Source organism: Myotis nattereri, assembly GCF_964212035.1.
Source record: "Myotis nattereri genome assembly, chromosome: 5".
NCBI classification, from domain to species: domain Eukaryota; kingdom Metazoa; phylum Chordata; class Mammalia; order Chiroptera; family Vespertilionidae; genus Myotis; species Myotis nattereri.
This window is the reverse complement of record NC_138080.1, coordinates 74,970,539-74,993,004: the sequence shown is the minus strand read 5'-3', so window position 1 is coordinate 74,993,004 and position 22,466 is coordinate 74,970,539. Positions and strand designations below refer to the sequence as shown.

The 22,466-nt window shown below is 39.9% G+C and overlaps 1 protein-coding gene across 3 annotated transcripts in view; it reads left to right on the top strand.

Moving 5' to 3' along the window:
* Positions 1 to 572: 572 nt before the first annotated feature.
* FNIP1 (folliculin interacting protein 1) overlaps positions 573 to 22,466 on the top strand; it is a gene marked incomplete at its 5' end in the record, with an annotated part of 96,603 nt that continues 74,709 nt past the window's right edge. For 2 of the 3 annotated variants that reach the window (XM_081092615.1, XM_081092616.1), the window contains one exon: positions 587 to 775. In XM_081092615.1, the coding sequence (XP_080948741.1) occupies positions 684 to 775 (92 nt within the window). Of the gene's footprint in view, positions 776 to 22,466 lie in introns of all 3 variants that reach the window. The other variant, XM_081092614.1, reaches the window with a different exon arrangement.

The window sequence follows — 22,466 nt, the reverse complement described above, 5'->3', positions numbered from 1 at the left end:
GGGCCGAGGCCGCGGGCTCCAGGTCCAGCCGACGCCGGCCCCAGGGTAACGCTCGCGCGCTTTCTCCGCTCCGCCAGGCGCCGGGTGGAGGTGCGAAGCCACAAGGGCTGAGATGAGGACGACGAGGGCGGGGTGACTGTCGGGGTGCTCTAGGCATCTCGCGGTCCGAGGGTGAAGGGAGCCGAAAGCTTCTGCGCTCCAAAGTCCCTGGTGTCCTCCCCGCTCCACCCGCCGGAGCCTCAGAGAGCCACTGACGGACTCGCGGAGGAACAGGACCCGCGCGCGCCCGGCTCGGCTTCCCCAGCCCCCCCTCCTCCCTGCCCTTCCCCTCCCCTCCGCTCCCCTCCCGCCCCGCCCCGCCCTTCCCCTCCTCGCCTCTAGCTTCCGCGCACGCCCCGCCCCGTGAGCTGCCACGTGAGGGAGTCTACTCCACAGCCTATGGGCGCCAGCTCCGCCCCACGCCCCCACCTGGCTCCCTGCTCCGCGCGCCGCCACGTGACGCGGCGCACTGCCAGCCAATGAGCGCGGGCCTCGCCTCGCGCCCCGCCCCGCGCGCCGTGGCCGTTTGAAGTGACTAATTTCTGTCATATGACTGAGGCGCCCATGGGGGTGGCAGGGCGGCTCTAGAAGCGGGGGCCTAGCAAAGCACCCCGAGGAGCGACCCCGGTCTGGCCATCGCCAGCATGGCCCCTACGCTGTTCCAGAAGCTCTTCAGCAAGAGGAACGGGTCGGGCGCGCCCGGTCGGGACGCGCGGGACCCGGATTGCGCGTTCAGGTAGGGCGCTGCGGGCGGGGGGCGCGGAGCCGACGGCCCGGTGGCTCCCGGCTCCAGAGGCGCTAGGACAGTCGGTGTCCACGTCCGCGCGGCCACGCGGTGTTGGGAGCGGGACCCGGGTCGCGGTCGGAGGGGCCAGGCGGCTGCGGGCCTGCGCTGGAGGGTCCGAGCGAGGTCCTCTCTCCCCACCCCCCACCCCGGGTCGCCCCTTCCCTCTCCTCCGGGTCGGTTTGTTTACGTCATGCTCAGGAGCTGCGCGCGGCTCTGCCCCTCCGGACCGAGCACCGCGGCCTGAACGTGGGGTCCACACGCTTTTCTGGCGGCGAGCGGAGTTGGGCGCGGGCTGGATTGGACCTCGGCCGCCGTCCTCCAGGCGGAGAAGTTCTCCCCTCCTCCCGTGACCAGTCGCCCTCTGGGTGCTCGGTTCCAGCTTGGTTGGTGGTGTGGGGAGAGCTGCACGTTCTGGCCGACCGTCCGCGTGTAGGGAAGGCTGGAGGAGCGAGCGGGCAAGATGCCGTTCTTGCAGGTTTCTTGGAAACTAAAATTGGAGGTGTGCGGCTCCCGGACTGAGCGGCGTTAATGTTTTCGAAGGAAAAACGTGAAACCCAAGAGCTACGGTTCCTACTGACCAGACGGGAGCAGGACCGTAGAAAAGGACCATGGGATCATCCCCTTAGAGCTGTTACTAAAAGGCATCTTTAACAATGGAAACCGATAGCAACATACTCTGTGATACTACATACAGGCTTTGTTAATGTTTGGTTGCAAAACCTGTTGCTGGTAGAAAAACTTTTTTAAATTGTCAAACAATGTAATAAAAACCCGGGTTCACGGTAGAATTTAGTCGCCAAACTGCATTTGAAGAAGAGACTATGTCTTTCAAAACAGCCCTCATACTTGTGCGGTGTGGAAACTTTGTATATATAGCTAGGCTAAATGTCAAATATCACTCATACCTGGTAGGATAGTGGAGAACCCAATGGTGCAGTGGTGGTAGGAAAAAATGAGAATCTGTTAAATTTTGCAACAGGCGAAAGAGTGAAATGACTACACTGGTTTAAAAGTTTTGATGTTAGAATTATTCACTCACTCCTGCTAATGCAGGTTACACTAGGAAATATTCAGTAATACATGTGGAATTGTAGTAGTAGATGGAAAGAAATTTAACAGACTAAAGGGGAAGACAAGTTTCAGCTGTGAATATTTTGGAAAAGTGCTCAGTATCCGTTTTCTAGGTTTTGGCCTTTTCTACTGGGAAACAGATGTATTACCATGCTCATTTAATGATCTTTTAAAAACGTTTCTTTAGTGTTTTCTTTTTGAAAAACGAAAGTGCAGTCTAGATAATACTGCATGGAGCCATCCAGTAATCAAGAGTCAGTAGAAAGCAGGTTTAGGAAGGATATTAAAACAGTGTCCATTGTATAGGCTTTCTATTTCTGGGCAAAGATTGACTTTAGGATACTCAAGTTTCCAAGCGTCTCAAGTCATTCATGTGGAAAACCATCTTCATCTCTGTTTTCTAAAAATGTGAAGTCTACTATAAAGTTGTGTAATACTACTTTAGAGTTGCCAAAGCACTTTCTCAGTAGTTATCTCGTGTGGTATTTCACAACTACCTTGTGAGATAGGACAAGTAGCAGTATAGATAACTACAGGGTCCTTTTTCTAGTGGAAGTGAGAATTATGTGTAAGCCCAATAACTGCAGTATAATAAAGAAATGATTGCTTTAAAAATAAAGTGTGTATGAGTGTACATGTGAGAAAATGAAAACTGGTTAATGTCACACAACTAGTAACCTGCAGATCTAATTAACCCCACATCTTTTTAAAAACAATTTCATTGAGCTATAATTTACATACAATAAAACAACCATTTCAGGTACATTTTGACGTGTATACAGTTATGTACCCACCACCTGTGAAGTTTTGGAACACTGGCCTCACCCAAAGAGTTCCCTCTTGCCCCTTTGCAGTCAGTCCTTAACGCCTCACCGAGGGCAATCACTGATCTGCTTTTTGTGTAATGACAGAAGTTTTGACTTTTTTAGAATTTCATATGGATGTAATCATACTGGTAATCAGGCTTGGACACAATTAACCATTAGCAACTAACTATACCCCAGCCTCTAAGAAGTCAGTTCCTAGAGGAAGTAATACAGTGTAAGGCCCATTGGTGATAAGCTGCAATAGGACTCTGATAGGAGAGGCTTTTGATAAAGAAGCGTTGGTAGCCTTTTAATATTTTCTTTCATGATTATCCCATTGGAAAAGATGGTTAGGGATCATCCCATTCCCTTCAGTCTTCTTCACTCTTATGATCCTTCCTGCTTGTTTTATCTAAGCTACTTTGAGATGGAGGTGAGTGTGAAGGGTGTCACAGGGAGGATATTTCAGTCATTTATAGAATTAAAACAATAGTTTGTTTTTATCCCTTAAAGAATTTTGGGAAGAAGGTGCATTTTAGCAGGTATTGCTTTATGTTTTCTCCATCAGGCTGCTTTCCAGTCGAAGTAAGAATTAAGTGTAAGCCCAGTAACTGCAGTACATATGAAATGATTGTTTTAAAAGTAAAATTCTTGAAAAAAAAGTTTAATTTGCTGAAGAAGGTTGTTTCATAGTTAAATGTCTGGAGGACATAATTCATGTTTTGTTCAAACATAGTTTCTATATTTTTGTTCCTAATGCATCAACATTTGCTCATATTGTCTGTAGCAGGAATTCTTAACCTGTTGAAATAACTTAATTGGTCTTTTGCCATTACTTTTGCCTTTCTCCAAACTATTCTCGTTACTTTACCCTTAAAGAAGTGCAAATTCTGATCATGATCAGCAGGCAAAAGAGTATAAAAGTTAATATCTTCATTTCAGTTATTTTAAGAATTCAGAAAGATAAGTTACATTAAGTACTCAATGCAGTGCTTACCACATGGCTTTCAGGAACCAGAAGTTGTTGTTAATATGATGATTTCATGGTTATGTAAAACCATTCAGTTTAGGCTCAAACTCCTTAAAGTGGTGCTATATGGTGGTGTGTGGCTTTTGCCAAGTCTCTAGTTTTGACTTTAAAAAAATTTCCATAAAGTAATTTTTTTAAAACATAGCCATTATTCTATTATTATACTTAAAAAATTTTAAATATCATCTATTCTTAGTCTACATTCAAATTTTCTTGATTGTCTCAAAATGTCTTTTTATAGTAGGTTTGTTTGAATCAGAATCTTAAGAGTGAATATTGCATTTGCATTTATGTTGTTTAAATAATTTTTATTCTATGACATCCCCCTGTTCCCTTTAAATGTGATTTGTTATTGAAAGTGGGTTATTTATCCTGTAATATTTTCCACACTCTCTATTTTGTTGTTTGCTTCCTTATAGTTCCCTTTAGAATTCACTGGTTCCCAGCAAATTGTGTTTTAATAAGCCCCTTCCAGCTGATTCTGATGCTCAACTATGAGATCCACTGTTATAACCTATTCTCTATTTCCTTCAGACTGGAAGATAGAAACTTTATTAGATTTAGAGTCAACTTTTTTTAAATAAAAATATTCCGTAGATGTAGTTGTATACTTCCTATCCATTAGAGTTACATAATGTCTGGTTGTCCCACTGTTAATGATGTTATAAGATTGATTAGTGATTTCAGTCTTATTCTTTACTATAAAACTCTCCTTTCACTAATGATTTTACCATCTTTTGTTGACTTTTGCCAGAATTCATATCTTGTTAGGGGTTGTGACATGATGATATCCTGAATCTTTAATTCTTTCTGGGTTTATTTCCTAAAAGAACTTTTCTTTGATTACATACTTTGTTACTCTTTGCCACAGGTGTAACAGCATAAAAGTGTGATTGTTTTCCTTTATCATTTTTTCAGAATAATTTATAATGAATTGTTTAGTGAAGGTTTTCATTATAATAATCATTTTATTATCATCATGAGTTCCTGGATTTGAATGTATTAATCCATTATAGTCAAATTGTCCCATATTTGGCCATTGGAAGACTTCGAATTTATGTGCCCTTTTGATGTGATCTCATTAGCCTTTGATAATGTCTCTCTTCTTTTTGGCCTTAATTCCCCTCTCCCTTTCCTATGGTTTTATTACCTGGGACTTATGTTAGATTCTGGGATGTGTCATGCTGTGCTGTTTCCCTGTTCTTGGTATAGTCTTCTGTACCTTTTCATTTAGTTTTTTGTTGTGATGATCTGCATTATCCTACTTATCCTTCTTTCTCCAGGAAGCCTTTTCTGATTTCTCCCAGACTGAGTTGGGTTTCACTGTAATTTCTTCCATAGCTTATTTCCTTCTGTGACATTTATCACAGTTGTCATTACATTTTCTGCATCTCTCTTCTTTACTTGAGAGCTCCCTTTAACTTCAAGGTGTATTTTGGAGTTAGAACTCTTTGGAACCACCTGATGGGTTGTTTGTGGGGAACAGATACATACGTTTCTGTCTGGAGTAGTTATGTGGACACGAATTTCTAAGGGAGAATATAATATTGTGGAGGTCTATCTTGGAACACCCTCTATCCTATTTTCTATCAGAGCACACTGCTTATAGCCTTCATAGCCCTTTTTACAATTTATCTGTTTTCCCGGAGCGCATATTGTTGTGCCGGTGTACACAATGCCTGAGTATATGTTTACTAAATATGTGTAGAATGAATATATGAAATTATTTTGAGGGCAGATGGAGAGAATCAAAAGTTCTGTTTTGGACATTTGGTCTAGTTTTAATTGCTAATGAAATACCCACTAAGAGATATCTAGTTGACAGATAATAAAGTAAATCTGGAGTTCACAGTAGAATTGGGACTTACTGTCAATATTAAAACTAAGGAAATGCATGAAATTATATAGAAAGAAGGTGTGGACAGATAATTGGAGAAGAACAGGACTTTGCTCTGAGAAATGAAAAATGTACAGATGTGAGAGAGGAACGTCTATGAAGAAGGAATGGCCAAGAGAGAGAGGGGAGAGCCAGGGGTGTGTGTGGTATTAGGAAAGTTTAGAAAGGGAAGTGTTTCAAAAATGATGGAATGATGAACTGTTTTGTATGCTTATTGCTGATAGGTCTTGTGAGATGAGAAACAGAAAAGTATCCATTGGATTTGTCAAGTTGGAGATAATTGGTGATTTTAATGTGTGTTTTGTTTGAGGAGCCATATTTCTGGAGTGAGATGGATGTGGAGTAAACGAGAGCTAAGGAAATGGCTTCACTCTTAAAGCATTCTATTTCTGTAGGAGAAACAGTCTGTAGTGCTGAATTATTTTTTTCTCTTTCAGTATTCTGATTTTATTTCACATTTTGAGCTTCTAAAGTTCTTAAAAACCAGCTTCTTTTTTTTAAAAAAGTCTTTATTGTTGACAGTATTATATATGTCTACTAAAAGCTAGCTTCTTAATGTTGTCAATATCTGTAAGAATCATATTTCAGAAGTTTTTAAAAATTCTTTATTGTTAAAAGTATTACGTAAGTCTCCTTTTCCCCCCATTGACCTCTTCCCAGCTGCTCCCATCCTTTAGCACATGCCCTCACCCCCCTACTGTCTGTGAGAAGTTTTGTTTTTTCAATGTGATTTTTAGAGGGTGTCCCAAAATTCACGCAAGGAGTAATTTTGATAGAAAACGCAGGTTTATAATTGTAAATTTTTCCATGACCGTTTTGATAAATGTGGCTGAATTTCGTTGATACAGCGCTCAATTTCCTCCTTCAAGGCATGGGTGGTCGTGGGCTTGTTGGCATAAACCTTAGACTTCAAAAACACCAAAGAAAAAAGTCCAACTGCGTTAAATCGCGTGATCTGGGCGGCCAATTCTGATCACCAAAACGGGAAATTACATGACCAGGAAATGACTTATGCAGTAATTGAATTGTTTCTCAGGCTGTATGGCATGTGGCACTGTCTTGTTGAAACCACATGTCATCCACATCCATATCTTGCAATTTAGGCACAAAAAACTGGATTATCATATCACGATAGCGAGCACCATTAACTGTTATTGCCTGAGCAGCCGCATTTCGGTCATGGAAAATTTCAACAAAAGAGTGTGTATGTGCCAGCAAAGCTGTGGAGGCCATTTACCTGATATGCTATTCCATACATAACCCTATACTGTATACTTTATGAATCAATAAAAAATTTACACTTTTTAATTTTAAACCTCTGTTTTCTATCAAAATTACTTCTTGCGTGAATTTTGGGACACCTATTATAAAGATTTGCTGCATTTACAAGGGCTTTTGTTATTTTTATAATACTACCCCTCCATAAATTATACCTTTTAATCTTATATTAGAAATAATGGTTATAATCTTTACAGAGAATCCTGTATGATCATATCTTATTAAAGTGGAAAATTGAGAGTTATAAGTAAATACATGCCAATAATCTGTGGTATCAATAGTTATTTGTAAGTGTTTAATTTTGCAGTAAGAATTGCAAATATATTTTATTAATTTGATTTGCTTTTCTATCGCTAAGTAGTGCTGTTAAATTTTTTAGAACTATGTTTATTGAAAGAAAATAGGTTAGTGAAAAATACAGCTTCAATAGTTTTAAAACTTGAACCTCATTTCATACTAATATAATAATTATTATCTTAAATCTGATGAGTTTAAATTATCCTTTAGAAAATATTTGCCTTAAAAAAAGCTTTCCTGTATAAAAAGTAACAGAACTTCTTTATTTAAAGGAGCCTTAAACCGTTCTCACATGGTCCTCTCCCTGTTCTTGGCACCAATATGCTGTTAGTCTACCATGTTGAAAAATCAGAGAATCATCTTTTACAAAATCCAAACTCCTAAATCTGGTCTGTCATTTTCTTCTGGAGGTATAGCTTTGTGTGTTGGACCAGAGTTCAGATTCCTGCCCCAATAGTTTCTGTAAATATAACCTTGGGAAGCAGTATGTTGTCATTAAAGTTTGGCTATATATGTGCATGTCAGTGAGGGAGTGGATGCTAGAGATACAGTCTGTCCCATCTTAGAGTTTTGTGATTTTTAAATCCTCACAGAGGATATGTTTTCATTGATTTGAGAGAGAGAGAGGGAGAGAGGGAGAGAGAGGAGGAGAGAAGAGATAACGACTGCTTCCTGTACATGCCCCAACCAGGAATCGAACCTGTGATACTTTGGTGCAGGGGACCACGCTCCAACTGAACCACACTGGCCAAGACTAGAGTTGTTTTGAGTATTAAATGACATGGGAAGCACTCAGATGTCAGAATTCCTTCTCAAATTTCCTCTTCCCTCAGTTTATCCTTTCTGGTCTTCTAATTTTTCCTCTAGTTATGGATTCTGAACCATACTAACATTTCTTGAGAGTAATCTGGTTCATGTATTTGCACACTACTTAGAATAATACGCTACGACACATCTTTTTTAAAAAAATTTTTATTGTTGAAAGTATTACATATGTTCCCCGTCCTCCTTTCCCCCCATTGATCTCTTCCACCCCACAACACATCTTTCTTTAAAGTCTTAATAGAACTCATGGTTTCTCTGTATTTCCCCATCATGGCAGTTATTTTCTTATGTTGTAGTTGCTTGTTTATGAATCTACTATAAGCCCAGTGCACGGATTCATGTACCAGTAGGGTCCCTCGGCCTGGCCTGTGGGAATGGGGCCGAAACAGACTCTCCGACATCCCCTGAGAGGTCCTAGACTGTGAGAGGGTAGTTCTCGGGTGATGCAACCCGAAATAGGGCTCCCTCCTCTGATTCCTGGTGCATCACCCGAGGACTGTAGCTGCCAAGTCACCGCAGCTTGGCAGCTCCTGCACTGAGCATCTGCCCCCCTGGTGGTCATTGTGCATCATAGCTACCAGTCAGACGGTCGAACAGTCAGATGGTCACTTAGGCTATTATTTATATATATATATATATATATGTATATATATATATATACACACACACACACACACACACACACACACACACACACTAGGAGGAGTCCCTCAGTCCGGCCTGTGCCCTCTCGCAGTTTGGGACCCCTCGGGGGATGACCACCTCCTGGCTTAGGCCTGCTCCCCCGGGGGGTTGGGCCTAAGCTGGCAGTCAGACATCCCCCTGGCAGCCCGGGAGCCCTCGGGGGATGTCCACTTGCCAGCAGGGAGCAGGCCTAAGCTGCAGTCAGACATCCTTAGCACTGCTGAGGAGGCGGGCGAGGCTCTCACCACCACGGCTGTACTGGCATCCCTTAGCCTGGCTTGTGGCTGAGCAGAGCTCCCCCTGTAGGAGCTCACTGACCACCAGGGGGCAGCTCCTGCATTGAGTGTCTGCCCCTGGTGGTCAGTGTGTGTCATAGTGACCAGTCATTCCCAGTCGTTCTGCTGTTAGGGTCAATTTGCATATTACTCTTTTATTATATAGGATAGAGGCCTGGTGCATGGATGGAGGCCGGCTATTTGCCCTGAAGGGTGACCCGGATCAGGGTGGGGGTCCTGCTGGGGTGCCTGGCCAGCCTGGGTGAGTGGCTGATGGCTGTTTGCAGGCTGGCCACAGCCCCGTCAGGGTGGGGGGTATTGCTGGGGTGCCTGGCCAGTCTGGGTGAGGGGCTGATGGCTGTTTGCAGACTGGCCAAGCCCCCCAGCCGGGACCCTCACCCCATGAGGGTGTGGCCAGCCTGGGTGAGTGGCTGATGGCTGTTTGCAGACTGGCCAAGCACCCCAGTGGGGACCCTCACCCCATGAAGGTGTGGCCATCCTGGGTGAAGGGCTGATGGCTGTTTGCAGGCTGGCCATGGCCCTAGCCACCCAAGCTCCCAGTGAAGGCTGGCTGGAAGCAGTTATCTGGGATTTATTTGTCTTCTATAATTGAAACTTTGTTGCCTTGAGCAGAGGCCACAGCCAGCCAGGGCAGGGGGGAAGCTCGGCTTCCTCCATCGCTGGGGCAACCAAGCCTCCTGCTTGCTCCAGCTCTGTGGCTGCCGGCCACCATCTTGGTTGGGTTAATTTGCATATAGTTGCTCTGATTGGCTGGCGGGCATGACTTGGGCATAGCAGAGGTGTGGTCAGTTTGCATGTTTCTCTTTCATTAGATTAGACTAGTAGACTAGAGACCCAGTGCACAAAATTTATGCATTGGTAGGTTCCCTAGGCCTGGTTGGTGATCAGGCCGGCTGCTGGCCAGGGCCTTCCTTCACTTTGTGCTGCTCCCTGGTGGTCAGCGCATGGCATAGCAAGCGATCGAACTCCCGGTCTCCCAGTCAAACTCCCGCAGGGACAATTTGCATATTAGCCCTCTATATATTTAGAATATATAGATATCCTTCACTAGATTGTAAGTTCCATAAGAGCATAGTCTTTAACTTGTTCAGTGCTGTATTCCTGGTGCTTGGTTCACAGAAGGCATTCAGTAAATATTTGATGAATGTATGAATGAATGAATAAAAATAGTCACTGAGCCCTGGTCAGTTGAGCATTGTCCATGCATCAAAAGGTCACTGGTTTGATTCCTAGTCAGGGTACATGCCTGGGTTGTGGGCTTGATCACCAGTAGGGTTGTGCAGTAGGCAGCCAATTGATGGTTCTCTCTCATCAAAGTTTCTTTCTCTCCCTCCCTCTCTCCCTCTCTCCCTTTAAAGTCAATAAAACCATATTTTTAAAAAGTAAAAATAAGTGTCCTGAATGTTAGAAAAAAAGTCACTGAATGGAAAAAACATTTTCATTCATTTAACAGAGGTGTATCTGTTTTATTTGCCTAAAGTAATTATTCACTTAAATGAGTAATTTAAGCAGGTTTTTACCAATTTAAAGGAAAATTTCATTGTTATTTTTATGTTTTTAAGATGGCAAGGGTGGTCTGATTTTCCAGAAATAGATACTCCATTTGCATTTCTTATAACACTTCATACTTTCCCTATCACTTACTAACCCTAACAGTGGGGCCTTGACTTACGAGTGTCCCGATTAACGTGTTTTTCGAGATACGAGTTGTCTCTTGGCCGATTTTTTGCTTTGAGTTGCGAGCTAAAATTCGGGTTACGAGCCAGCTTTAGATACCCCACCGCTAGTTGGCACAGCGAACGTCACAGTGAACACCACAACATCAGCCCAGCATCACATGTCATTGTAATGGTGAAAATTGATTTGACATACGAATAATTTGAGTTACGAGCTCCGTCACGGAACAAATTAAACTTGTAAGTCAAGGCCCCACTGTAATTAAAATAACAGGTTATTTTTGTTATTAATTCACTGTTTGTTTGTTTTTTAAGAATCCTCACCCAAGGATATTTTTTTCATTGATTTTTAAAGAGAGTGGAAAGGAAGAGGGGAGGAAAAGAGGGAAGGACGGAGAGAGAGAGAGAGAGAGAGAGAGAGAGAGAGAGAGACAGAGAGACAGAGAGACAGAGACAGAGACAGACATTGATTGGTTGCCTCCCTATGCGCCTTGTACTTGGCTGGGATTCGAACCCATGGCCCTTGGTTGTGCAGGCCCACCCTCTAACCACTGAGTCGCAGGGGCCTGGCTTCATTGTTATTTTTTTATTAAAAAATATTTTGACTGGTTTTTAGAGAAGAGAGGAAGGAAGAGGGATTGAGAGAAACAGCAATAAGAGAGAAACAGTGATAAGAGAGAAACATGAGTTGGTTGCCTCTTGCATGCCCCCTACTGGGAATCAAGTCCACAATCAGGGCATGTGCCCTGACCAGGAATCCAACTGGTGACCTCTTGTTTCATGGCACTATGCTCAACCACTGAGCCACACCGGCTGGGCTTCACTGTTTATTTTTAGTAAATTTTAGCGAATAGGCCATATGTTGGAAAGAACACTAGTAATTTTGCTGACATTAATAAATATTGCATATCTACAACTTTGGTCTACATAGAAATCTATGAGTCACCACTCATAAACAGTTTTGAGGAATGATCGGCACATGATCATACCCCCATCACACCCAATAATTGGCTCTGTTGGTGACTTTCTGCAGCATTTTTAACTCGGGATGTTCTGACTATGTGCTAAGCCATGCCCCAGCCATGTGCATTTGTTTACTCAGGGTGACGGGAATGTACCCATTTACTAGACATATTTACTATAAGTTTAAAATTACAATAATACATATAGAAAACTTTTCTGTGAAATTAAATTTTTCATACGTACTTAAATTTAATTACACCAATGTGTCTACATAAGTAAAAACAGGTAAACTTGTCAATTTTTAACATGCATTAGGAAACAAATTGGACTTTTGGCTTTAACGGACATCCCCTTGCCCCAATTAGTCCATTATATCCAGGTTTACTGTATTTACTTTTATATTTACAAATCATATGAGTGTACTGTTTGTTAAGAAACGTATTCATCTTAGGCATTATGTAGTAATATCCTGTATTGGTAAAGTTTTAGGTCTTAAACATACACACATGCACACACTCACACATACCCTTCCCCCTTCGTTCTGCCAATATTACAATGTTTGGTTATCTTAATAACATGATCGAGGTTAGCTATATATACTATTATATTGTAAATGTTCACCACTGAGCTAAGTATATTTTATGTTTTCTTGTAGTTAACTGCCTTTGAGAGGGGTCACCTTGTTTTCTTTTAAATCTTTAGCCAACTATTTCTACATCCTTCAACACTTTCCCCCCAAATACCTCTCAAAACAACTTATCTCTTAGTTAAACCTATCAGATACTTGATTAGTTCGCTCTTTCTTTCCCCTTCCCTCCCCTCCCTTCCCCTCTCCTTTTCTTTCTTTTCTTTTCTTTTTTTTTTTTTTTATCTCCTGCATATGTCCTTGGAACCCTCTGCCTTTTTCCATCTCTGGTTTAGACTACTTGTCCTGTATGTCTGCTCCAAAGCATTGTCATGAGGCTTTCTTTGCCTTTCTCCTGGGAATTCCTTTGACCTTTTTTTGTTAGAATGTGTTGGCTGGCTTCCATGACTTTTTCCTCTTTGGATTATTCCCTTGTTTGGGGTGCTCATTTCCTCTAGGAGCTTTCTGAGAATGAGTGCTTGGGAGGTAAAATTTTTTGAGACTTTCTTTTTATGTTTGGTTGTCAGGCTGGTAAATTCTATGTTGAGAATACTCAGAAATTTGGAGGCTTTGCTCCGTTGTCTTACGGCTTTCAGTATTGCTGAGAGGGCCAAAACCATAACTCTCAACCCCCAGGAAGCTTTTGTTTCTAAGTCATAGATCAATTCAGAGGCTGTGCTAATGACTTAAGCAGAAAATGTGCAAACCAATGAATCCAGGATATATTCCTCATCTACCTCCTTTATTGCGCCTCTTACACTCCTGGGCAACTATCCCCTTGCTTTAATCACCCGAGGGCCAACTACCAGCCAAGGGGGTTGTTCCTATACTGTGGAGACCACTGAAATTATTTCAAACTAGCCAATCCTAAACCTGTTTAATTTGCTTACCCTTACTCTGCCTTGCCCATTCTTTCCTGCGAAAACCACATTTTATTGATAGATTTTTCTCTCCTCTCCTCTAACTTCTGACCCACTCTGGTACTTCTTGTGGCCTGGTGTATTATGGCTTGCCTCCTGTTTCTAGGGAACTGTGAATATAAACTCCTTCCTTCATGACAGTCATATCCGTGTCTGTGTCTTACCATACCCAGTTAATATAAACAATATAGTTTTGTGAGTCTTGACAAATATATGCACCTGTATAATGACCACTACAATGAAGATATAGAAGTTTTATCACCCCAAAAGTTCCCTTGTATCCCTTTGTAGTCAGTTACCAACGTCCATTTCCCTTGACTCCAGACAATTTCTGATCTGCTTTTGTCATTATAGATTAATTTTGCGTATTCTAAAATTTAATGTAAACATCAGTAGAATGTTTTTGAGATTCATTCATGTTTCTGATTGTTTCAGTAGCTAATTATTTTTTATGGAAGACCAATATTCCATTATATTGATACACTAAAATTTGTTTATCCATACACCAGTTGATAGATATTTGGATTATTTCCTGGGCGGGGGGGGGGGGGGGCGGGGTGGAGAGACTATTAGGTATACAGCTGCTGTGAACCTTCATGTATAAGTCTTTGTATCAAAATGTTTTCATTTCTGTTGTGTAAGATACTTAAGTGGAATTGCTGGGCTGTAAGCAGGTGTATGTTTAACTTAATAAGAACCTGCCAAAATATTTTCCAAAGTGTACCATTATACTTTCTCATTGGCAATGTATGATAATTCTAGTTATCACTAACACTTGGTATCAGCCTTTTTAATTTTAGCAATTCTAGTGGGTGTATAGTGGCATTTCATTGTAGTTTAATTTGCCTTTCCCTCATGCCCAGTGATGTTGAGCATATTTTTTGTGCTTATTGGTTATTCATGTATCTTTTTTTTGTAATGTGTCCAAATATTTTGCCATTTAAAATTTGGATTACTTCTTACTGTGAGTTGCAAGACTTTATGTAATATATATATATAATTTATTTTAGAGAGAGGAAGGGAGATAGGGAGGGAGGGGCAGAGGGAGGGGGGCAGGAAGAGAGAGAGAGAGAGAGAGAGAGACACATCAATTAGTTGCTTCCTGCAGGTGCCCAGAATGGGGATCAAACCCACAACCTGGGCATGTACCCTGACTGGGAATCGAACCTGCCAGACCTTTTGGTGTATAGGATGATATTCTGATCAATTGAACCACACTAGCCAGGGCTTTTTATATATTTTGGAAAAAAGTTTTTTGTTAGATAATATGTATTGTTAATTTTCTCTGGTCTCTGGTTTGCCTCTTTTTTTAAAAAATATGTTTTTATCAATTTCAGAGAGATGAAGGGAGAAGGGGGAGAGGGATAGAAACATCAATGATGAGAGAGAATCATTGAGCAACTGTCTTCTGTACGCCCCCTGCTGGAGATCAAGCCCAGAACCCAGGCATGTGTCCTTGACTGGAATTGAACCAGAGACCCTTCAGTCCATAGGCCAACACTCTATCCACTGAGCCAAACCAGCTAGGACAGATTGTCTGTCTTTGAAATGCATATAAGTTTTTTTAAAATAAGCTATTTATGGAAGAATAATATACTTAAAAATATACACACATTTTTTAATTATTCAGTTCAACAAATTTACACACAGTGCCAAATAATTAGTACTCAGCTCAAGAAACAGAACTTTGCTTGTACCCCTCTTGATCCCCACTATCCTGACTTTTAACACCAGGGATTGATTTTGCCTGATTTCGAGCTTTGTGTAAGTGGAATTATAGATATGCATTCTTCTTTGTCTTCTTTTTTTGCTCAACATTATGTTTTAATATATCCGTATAATCTGTGTGGTCTAGTTTATTCTCATTGCTGTAAGCCAGGATTTCTCAAACTTGGCCCTTTGACATTTTTGATGGGATAATTCTTTGTTATGGGTAGCTCTCCTGTGCATTGAAGGATGTTTACCAGAATCCTGACCTTCATCCACTAGATGCCAGTAGCACACCCCCCCCCCCCTCCCGCCCAGTTGTTACAACCTAATCATATCCAGATGTTGACAAATGTCCCCTGGGGGGCCAAAATCATCCCTGGTCTAGAACTACTGCAGTACAGTATTCCATTGTGTGAGTAGGCCACAGTTTATTTACCCAGGCTGTTGTGTTGATGGATATTTGGATCATTTATAGTTTGAGCTTGTAATGAATAATGCTGTTATGAACATTTATGTACAAGTTTTTTTTGGAAGATATATGTACCTTGAATTGAATTTATAAGTTAGATGGTATGTATATGTTTAGCTTTATTACATTTTGCCACATTATTTTCTAAATTGGTTATACCAGTTTTAATTCTATCAGTTATATATCAGAATCCCATTAGCTTCACAGGCTTGAATGTGAACTGTGTATTTTTGAAGTTTAGGGCCCGAGTTAATCTTTTTTGGTGTACTCTGGCACAGTAAATGACACACAGACGATGCTGAGTGCATAAAGGCATGATTTCTGGCCTTTAATGTCCTATGATCCTTGTGACATATGGCTTAACTCTGGCCATTGAGAAGCAGTTAGTTACCCATTAGGGGTTGTTCTTTTCTAAGTTGGTGACAGGGTCTTCCTCCCTGCCAACAACAGCAGTTTCTGGGCTTTGTAGATGAGGCCATATTTTCATTTTCTTGGTGAGTTTTATATCTTTATATATATATATGCTTATATATATGTATATAATTTTATTGATTTTTAGAGAGGAAGGGAGAGGGAAAGAGAGATAGAAACATCAATGATAAGAGAAAATCTTTGATCAGCTGCTTCCTGTATGCCCTCCTATTGGGCATCAAGCCCACAATCAAGGCATGTGCCCTTGACCAGTATCAAACCCGGGACCCTTCAGTCCGTAGGCTGACGCTCTGTCCACTGACCCAAACCAGCTAGGGGGAGAGTTTCATATCTTGATAGAAGTGTCAAAGCCAAATGTCAGTAATGGTAATTTCAAAGGTTTACTGAAATCAATCATTGTTAAGCTTTGTCATTCAAACAAGATTTGCCAGTCAAATGAGAATCTGTTTTTCCTTTTATGATGTGACTATATTTTTACAGAGGGATGTCTTTTTTTTTAAAATATATTTTATTGATTTTTTTTACAGAGAGAAAGAGAGGGATAGAGAGTTAGAAACATCGATGAGAGAGACACATCAATCAGTTGCTTCCTGCATACCCCCTACTGGGGATGTGCCCGCAACCAAGGTACATGCCCTTGACCGGAATCGAACCTGGGACCTTTCAGTCCACAGGCCGACACTCTACTCACTGAGTCAAACCAGTTAGGGCCAGAGGGATGTCTTTTGTGTGCATATGAATATATTTAACCGTTGCAGGTATTGTGCATATTCCTTAAATGTTAAAGGCAGATGCTCTGCCCTTTTTAGTTTTTCAAAAGCACATATCATCTGCTGTATCACCACCACCATCATTATTACCATGTTGCTTATGTATGAAACTTCATATATTGTATATATGCATATAGGTGTATACTTTGAGGTAAAATTCATATGACATGAAATTAACTATTTTAAAGCGAATAAGTGGCATTTAGTACATTCATAGTGTTACACAACCACTACCTTTATCTATCTATTTATAACTAGTTTCAAAACATTTCCATGACTTCAAAGTCCTCCTTTCCTTTTCTCTCTGTCCCTAGCAATCACCAATCTGTATTCTGTCTCTTTGGATTTATCTGTTTTAAATATTTCATGTAAATAGAATTATATAATATATGACCTTTAGAGTCTGTCTTCTTTTACTTGCATATTGTTTTCAAGGTTCATCCATGTTGTAACATGTTTCTGTATTTCATTCCTTTTTATGGTTGAATAATATTTCATTGGATGTATACACTGAGTAGCCAGATTATTATGACCACCTGACGTTTGTAGGCAAATTAGCTATAATTTCGCGCTGAAGTTGCTAGAGGGAAGCAGGTTGTTTACCACGACAGTAGAAGTGATTTTTTTCTGAAGATATGGGTAAACAAAGCGATTTAACAGCCTTTGAACGTGGGATATATTTGAACGTGAGTGGCCAGATTATTATGACTACTTGAGATTTGTGGGCAAATTATCCGTACACTGCATCGTATGGGATATGGAAGCCGAAAGCCTGTTCAAACACCTTTGCTGTCTGCAGTTACCAAGATAAAATGTCTTCAATTCACACAGAACACAAGGATTGGACAGTTGAGCATTGGAAAAAAGTCATGTGGTCTGATGAATCACGTTTCCAGGTGCATCATGCAGATGGCAGAGTTAGAATTTGGCAGAAACACCATAAAAGCATGCACCCCACATGCATGAGTATAACTCTTCAAGCTGGTGGGGGCAGTGTTATGGTTTGGGGCATGTTTTCCTGGCATGATTTGGGCCCTTTAATTCATGTGGAACAACATCTGAATAGCACGACATACCTAAGTATCGTTGCTGATCGAGTTCATCCTATCATGTTGATGGCGTATCCCAATGGAGATGGCTTCTTCCAGCAAGACAATGCGCCATGCCACGGTGCTCGTATTGTGCAGGAGTGGTTTCAAGAACATGAGGGAGACTTTACCTTGCTTAGGTGGCTCCCACAATCACCAGATCCCAATCCAATTGAGCATTTGTGGGATGAAGTTAAAGGAGCCATCAGCCAGCTGGTTCCACAACCATCAAATCTCACAGAACTGGACAGTGCTATTCATCAGTCATGATGTCAGATTCCTCGCATCACCTTTCAACATCTGGTGGAGTCAATGCCAAGAATCATCATCACAGTATTGAAGGCAAAAGGTGGCCCAATGAAGTACTGATGGGGTGGTCATAATAATCTGGCCGTTCAGTGTATACCACAGTTTGTTTATTCATCCACTCATTGATGGTCATTTGGGCTGTTTGCACCTTTCGGCTATTGTAAAAGCTGATAAGAACATGCATAAACATTTACTTATTTTCAGTTCTAACACATGGCTAAGATAATTACAGCCACTACCACCCTTACTGGACTATTCCAATGGCCCAAAGAATTCCTTCATGCTATCCCTCTGCAATCAGACCCTTCTCCTCCCCACTAACTTCTGGCAACTACTATCTCTTCTCTGGCTTTATAGCAGTAAAAAATTTTAGTATCTCAGCTATATTGTCTGGCTTTCCTTAAGAGTATGTAATGGAGTCCTCAGGAGTTAAATTTTTAGAATTAGAGATAATGTGTTAGGGACTAGAAATATTTTATATGCATTTACTAAATTCAGTTTTTCTAACTTGCTAGTTATGATAAGAACTAAATTAAAAATACTAGCACACATTTTTGCACTTATCTGGAGAGCAGACTATCTTAAAATATTTTATAAATTCAATGTGAAATTACTAGATTAGATAGGTATTTAATTTTTTAGTGAACTGGTTTTTATCCTCACTCTCCTGTTTTATTTGTGTATAAAAGATGCTTTGGGATTTTACAGTTTCTTCCTGCCAAAATCTTCAGTTAAATATGTATTAATATGTTTACATATTAATTTTAAAAGCTTAGAGCAAAGATTGTTCAGTGTTCTGAAAACAGCATGCACAATAAAATAACTGTTTGCTAGGAGGGAAAAAAGCCCTGTTGTCTTCCTGTACCAGTTGGTATTACGTAGGTTTGTTTGGTGTCTCATATCTTATTTATAGTACTTTGGAACTGGAAACTAGATACTAAACAAACACTAATGTTCCACTGTATCTTAACTATGCATTAGAATCTTTCTTTGTTCATAATTATTTTTACTTGGATATATACCTCTATGAAATTAGAAACTTCCGAGAAACTGGCAACTTGCTTGAGTCAAGTTCATTTCTTTATTTCTTGATACAGAAGCAGTATGTAGCACATCTAACAGTATTCATTTGAGTACTCATTTGTTACAAGAAGTAACATTTGAGTACTCATAAGTTACACATTAATAGATGATAGTTAATGATCCTCAGTAGTTACTGAGAGAGAGCTTGAGGAAAATTATCAATATTGTCTGTCTTGCTGTAGAAGCTTCCCAGTCTCCTTTCAAGCGGAGAGCTTTTGTTGGAAGGAATCACAAATCCAATTACTGTGTTTCTTAAAATATTTTAGACATACTAAATATTTTAGATCTTCAAAATTAAAGTCATATTTCTATATAATTTTAATTGTGTGTATATTCTTTTCTTAAAATTTAACCATTGTCTAACCTTGCTTATTACCTCCTTCAATATGCAGACCTATGATGAATCTAGGTGGCTTTGTTTTATACTGGGATTGACCTTTATTAGTTGGCCTGATTACTCCTTCATAGTGACGGAGCCTTTATGAATGAATTCTCCAAAATCTTACAGGAAATAATAGAAATGGATGAAATAAAAAAAATTAGGCATCAGGTGTGTGGCTTTCAAAAGTTGATCTTAAAGTTAGAGCTCTTAAAAATCTACAACCGCCCTGGCCGGCTTGGCTCAGTGGAAGGAGCATCAGCATGCGGACTGAAGGGTCCCGCACATGCCTGGGTTGCGGGCTTGTTCCCCAGTGGGGGGTGTGCAGGAGGCAGCCAATCAATGATTCTCTCTCATCATTGATGTTTCTATCTTTCTCTCCTTCTCCCTTCCTCTCTGAAGTCAATAAAGAAATATATAAAAAAGAAAATTTAAAAAAAAAATCTACAACCGTCCTAGCTGGTTTGGCTCAGTGAATAGAGCGTAGGCCTGAGGATTGAAGGGTCCTGGGTTTGATTCCGCTCAAGGGCACATTGCCTGGGTTGCAGGCCCTATCCCCAGTAGGGGGTGTGTAAGAGGCAGCTGATCAATGATTCTCTCTCATCATTGATGTTTTTATCTTTCTTTCCCTCTTCCTTCCTCTCTGAAATCAATAAACATACATTTAAAAAAATATACAACCGAAGACTTCATTAATGTGACTCTTTTAGAGATAACATAAAAGGTGGTATTTGATATGCTGCCTTTACCTTATTTAGAAAATAAAGACTGTTTTGACTTTGTTTTAAAAATGCATAGGAGTTGTATTAGTTCTTTATATATTGTGGGAATTAACCCCTTTATTTGTTGTATCGTTGGCAAATACGTTCTCCAATACAGTAGGGTTTCTTTGCATTTTAAGTATGCTTTCCTTTGCTGTGCAGAATCTTTTTAGTTTGATGTAGTCTCATTTGTTTATTTTTTCCTTTCTTGCTCTTGTCCTAGGAGATGTATCTGTGAAAATTCTGCTGCGTGGGATATATAAGCTTTGGCTGCCTATGTTTTCTTCTAAGATTTTTATGGTTTCACAACTTACAATTAAGTTTTTTTATACATTTTTAGTTTATTCTTGTATGTGGTATAAATTGGTAACCTAGTTTTATTTTCTTATATGTACTTGTCCAATTTTCCCAACACCATTTATTGTCAAATATTTGAGCGTAATGGCTTGGGTTGATTTCTGGGTTCCCTTATTCTGTTCCTTTGATATATGCCTGTTCTTATGTCAGTACCAAGCTGTTTTTGATTACACTAGCTTTATAGTATAATTTGGTATCTGGTATTGTGATTCCTTAAACTTTGTTTTTCTTTCTTAAGATTGTTGTGGCTATTTGGGGTCTTTTTTGGTTCCATATAAATTTTTGGAGTATTTGTTTTAGATCTGTGAAATATGCCATTGGTATTTTATTATTTTTAAAAAGTATATTCTTATTAATTTCAGAGAGGAAGGGAGAGGGAGGATAGAAACTTCAGTGATGAGAGAGCATCATTGATTGGCTGCCTCCTGTATGCCCCATATGAGGGATCGAACCGGGCAAGGGCCCTGATTTAGAATGGAACCGTGACCTCCTGGTTCATAGGTCAATGCTCAACCACTGCACCAGGCAGCCAGGCTTTTGTTTTGGATTTTAAATAAATTCTCTGGAAGTTTAAAAATAATTTTTCAATATGTATAACCAAATTGAACAACTTGGATACTGGTTCTCAGTAGTTCAGTTCATTTTAACATTCTTTCAGTGTTCCACTGAAGTTTAAGTTCTTAGGTATACAGAATTAATGTCAGAAAGTTTAAAGCCACATAGGTCAGATATAGAATTCAATTAGGTGTATGTGTTACTGAAAAACACTAAATATGATAGCAGATATGGTAGATGATATGTTATGTTCTGAGGGCATATAAATTTGTTCCTGCATTGGTTTCATTTCACCAGGAATTCATGTTACAGGTGATTAATCCCCTTCTCTGAAATATTGTATGTAAAATTTCACTTTTTGCATATGATTTTATACATGTTAGATTATGAGATCAATATAAATGGATTTTGGGGATCTCTAATGAACATTGGTAATAATTTATCTTTATTTTATAACATTTCATATAAATCATCTAATTTGATTAAAGGGTAGTAATCCTGCAGCCCAATAGCTGACTATGCTTGTCGTTGAAATGTAAAAGACAATCATTAGGATTTTATTAATATTCTGGGTATAATTGAATTTAGTATGACTAAAGATAAACAGACTAAAGGTTATCTGGTGTTGATAAGAGAGTTCTTTGGAACTGAGATTAACATATAAATTATGGGATTATTTTTCTGTCAGGTTAGAGAATTATTCCTTAGAGAAATAATTACTGTACATAGAGCCTATACATATAGGCTTCCAGCATTAAAGTGCTACCCCCTGAAGTAGCCATTCATTCACTCATGAATTTATTCAACAAATTAATTGAAGTTCTGTTATATTCATTATCTCTTCCAGTTTCTTCCTGTAGTACTTAGGAAGATACTGAAGCATGAATAGCCAAAGTAAACTATGAACTAAAATTTGTGATTAATAAGTTGTCAATTTGGGAGGAATTTCCATTGTTTACAAAACCAGTTTGAGTTACATTGAAAAGCAAAATTGCTACAATAACAGCACATTGTTACTTGACGATCCTACCTGCTTAGGAAAATTTCTTTTAAGCACCTGCTTTGATGTGTGACTTGTAGCAGAAATGCCATGAGAGATACTTTAAATAATGATGTGTATTTTTTCAAGACTTTAAAAACTCTCTACAGTGCAATTTTTACATGTAGTTTATGATTCCTCTACTTTTCTGTAAACGGTTTCTATAATTTTGTATATATTTTGACCCCTAGTTGGGGAAAAGTTATTGAATTGGGTCCTTGCCTCGACAAAAAATTGAGTTTTTATTGTCTATAAACTGAGTAAATGATTGTCTGATGCAAATGTAGTTCTGTATCTCATGCAGATATAGATGTTTTGAT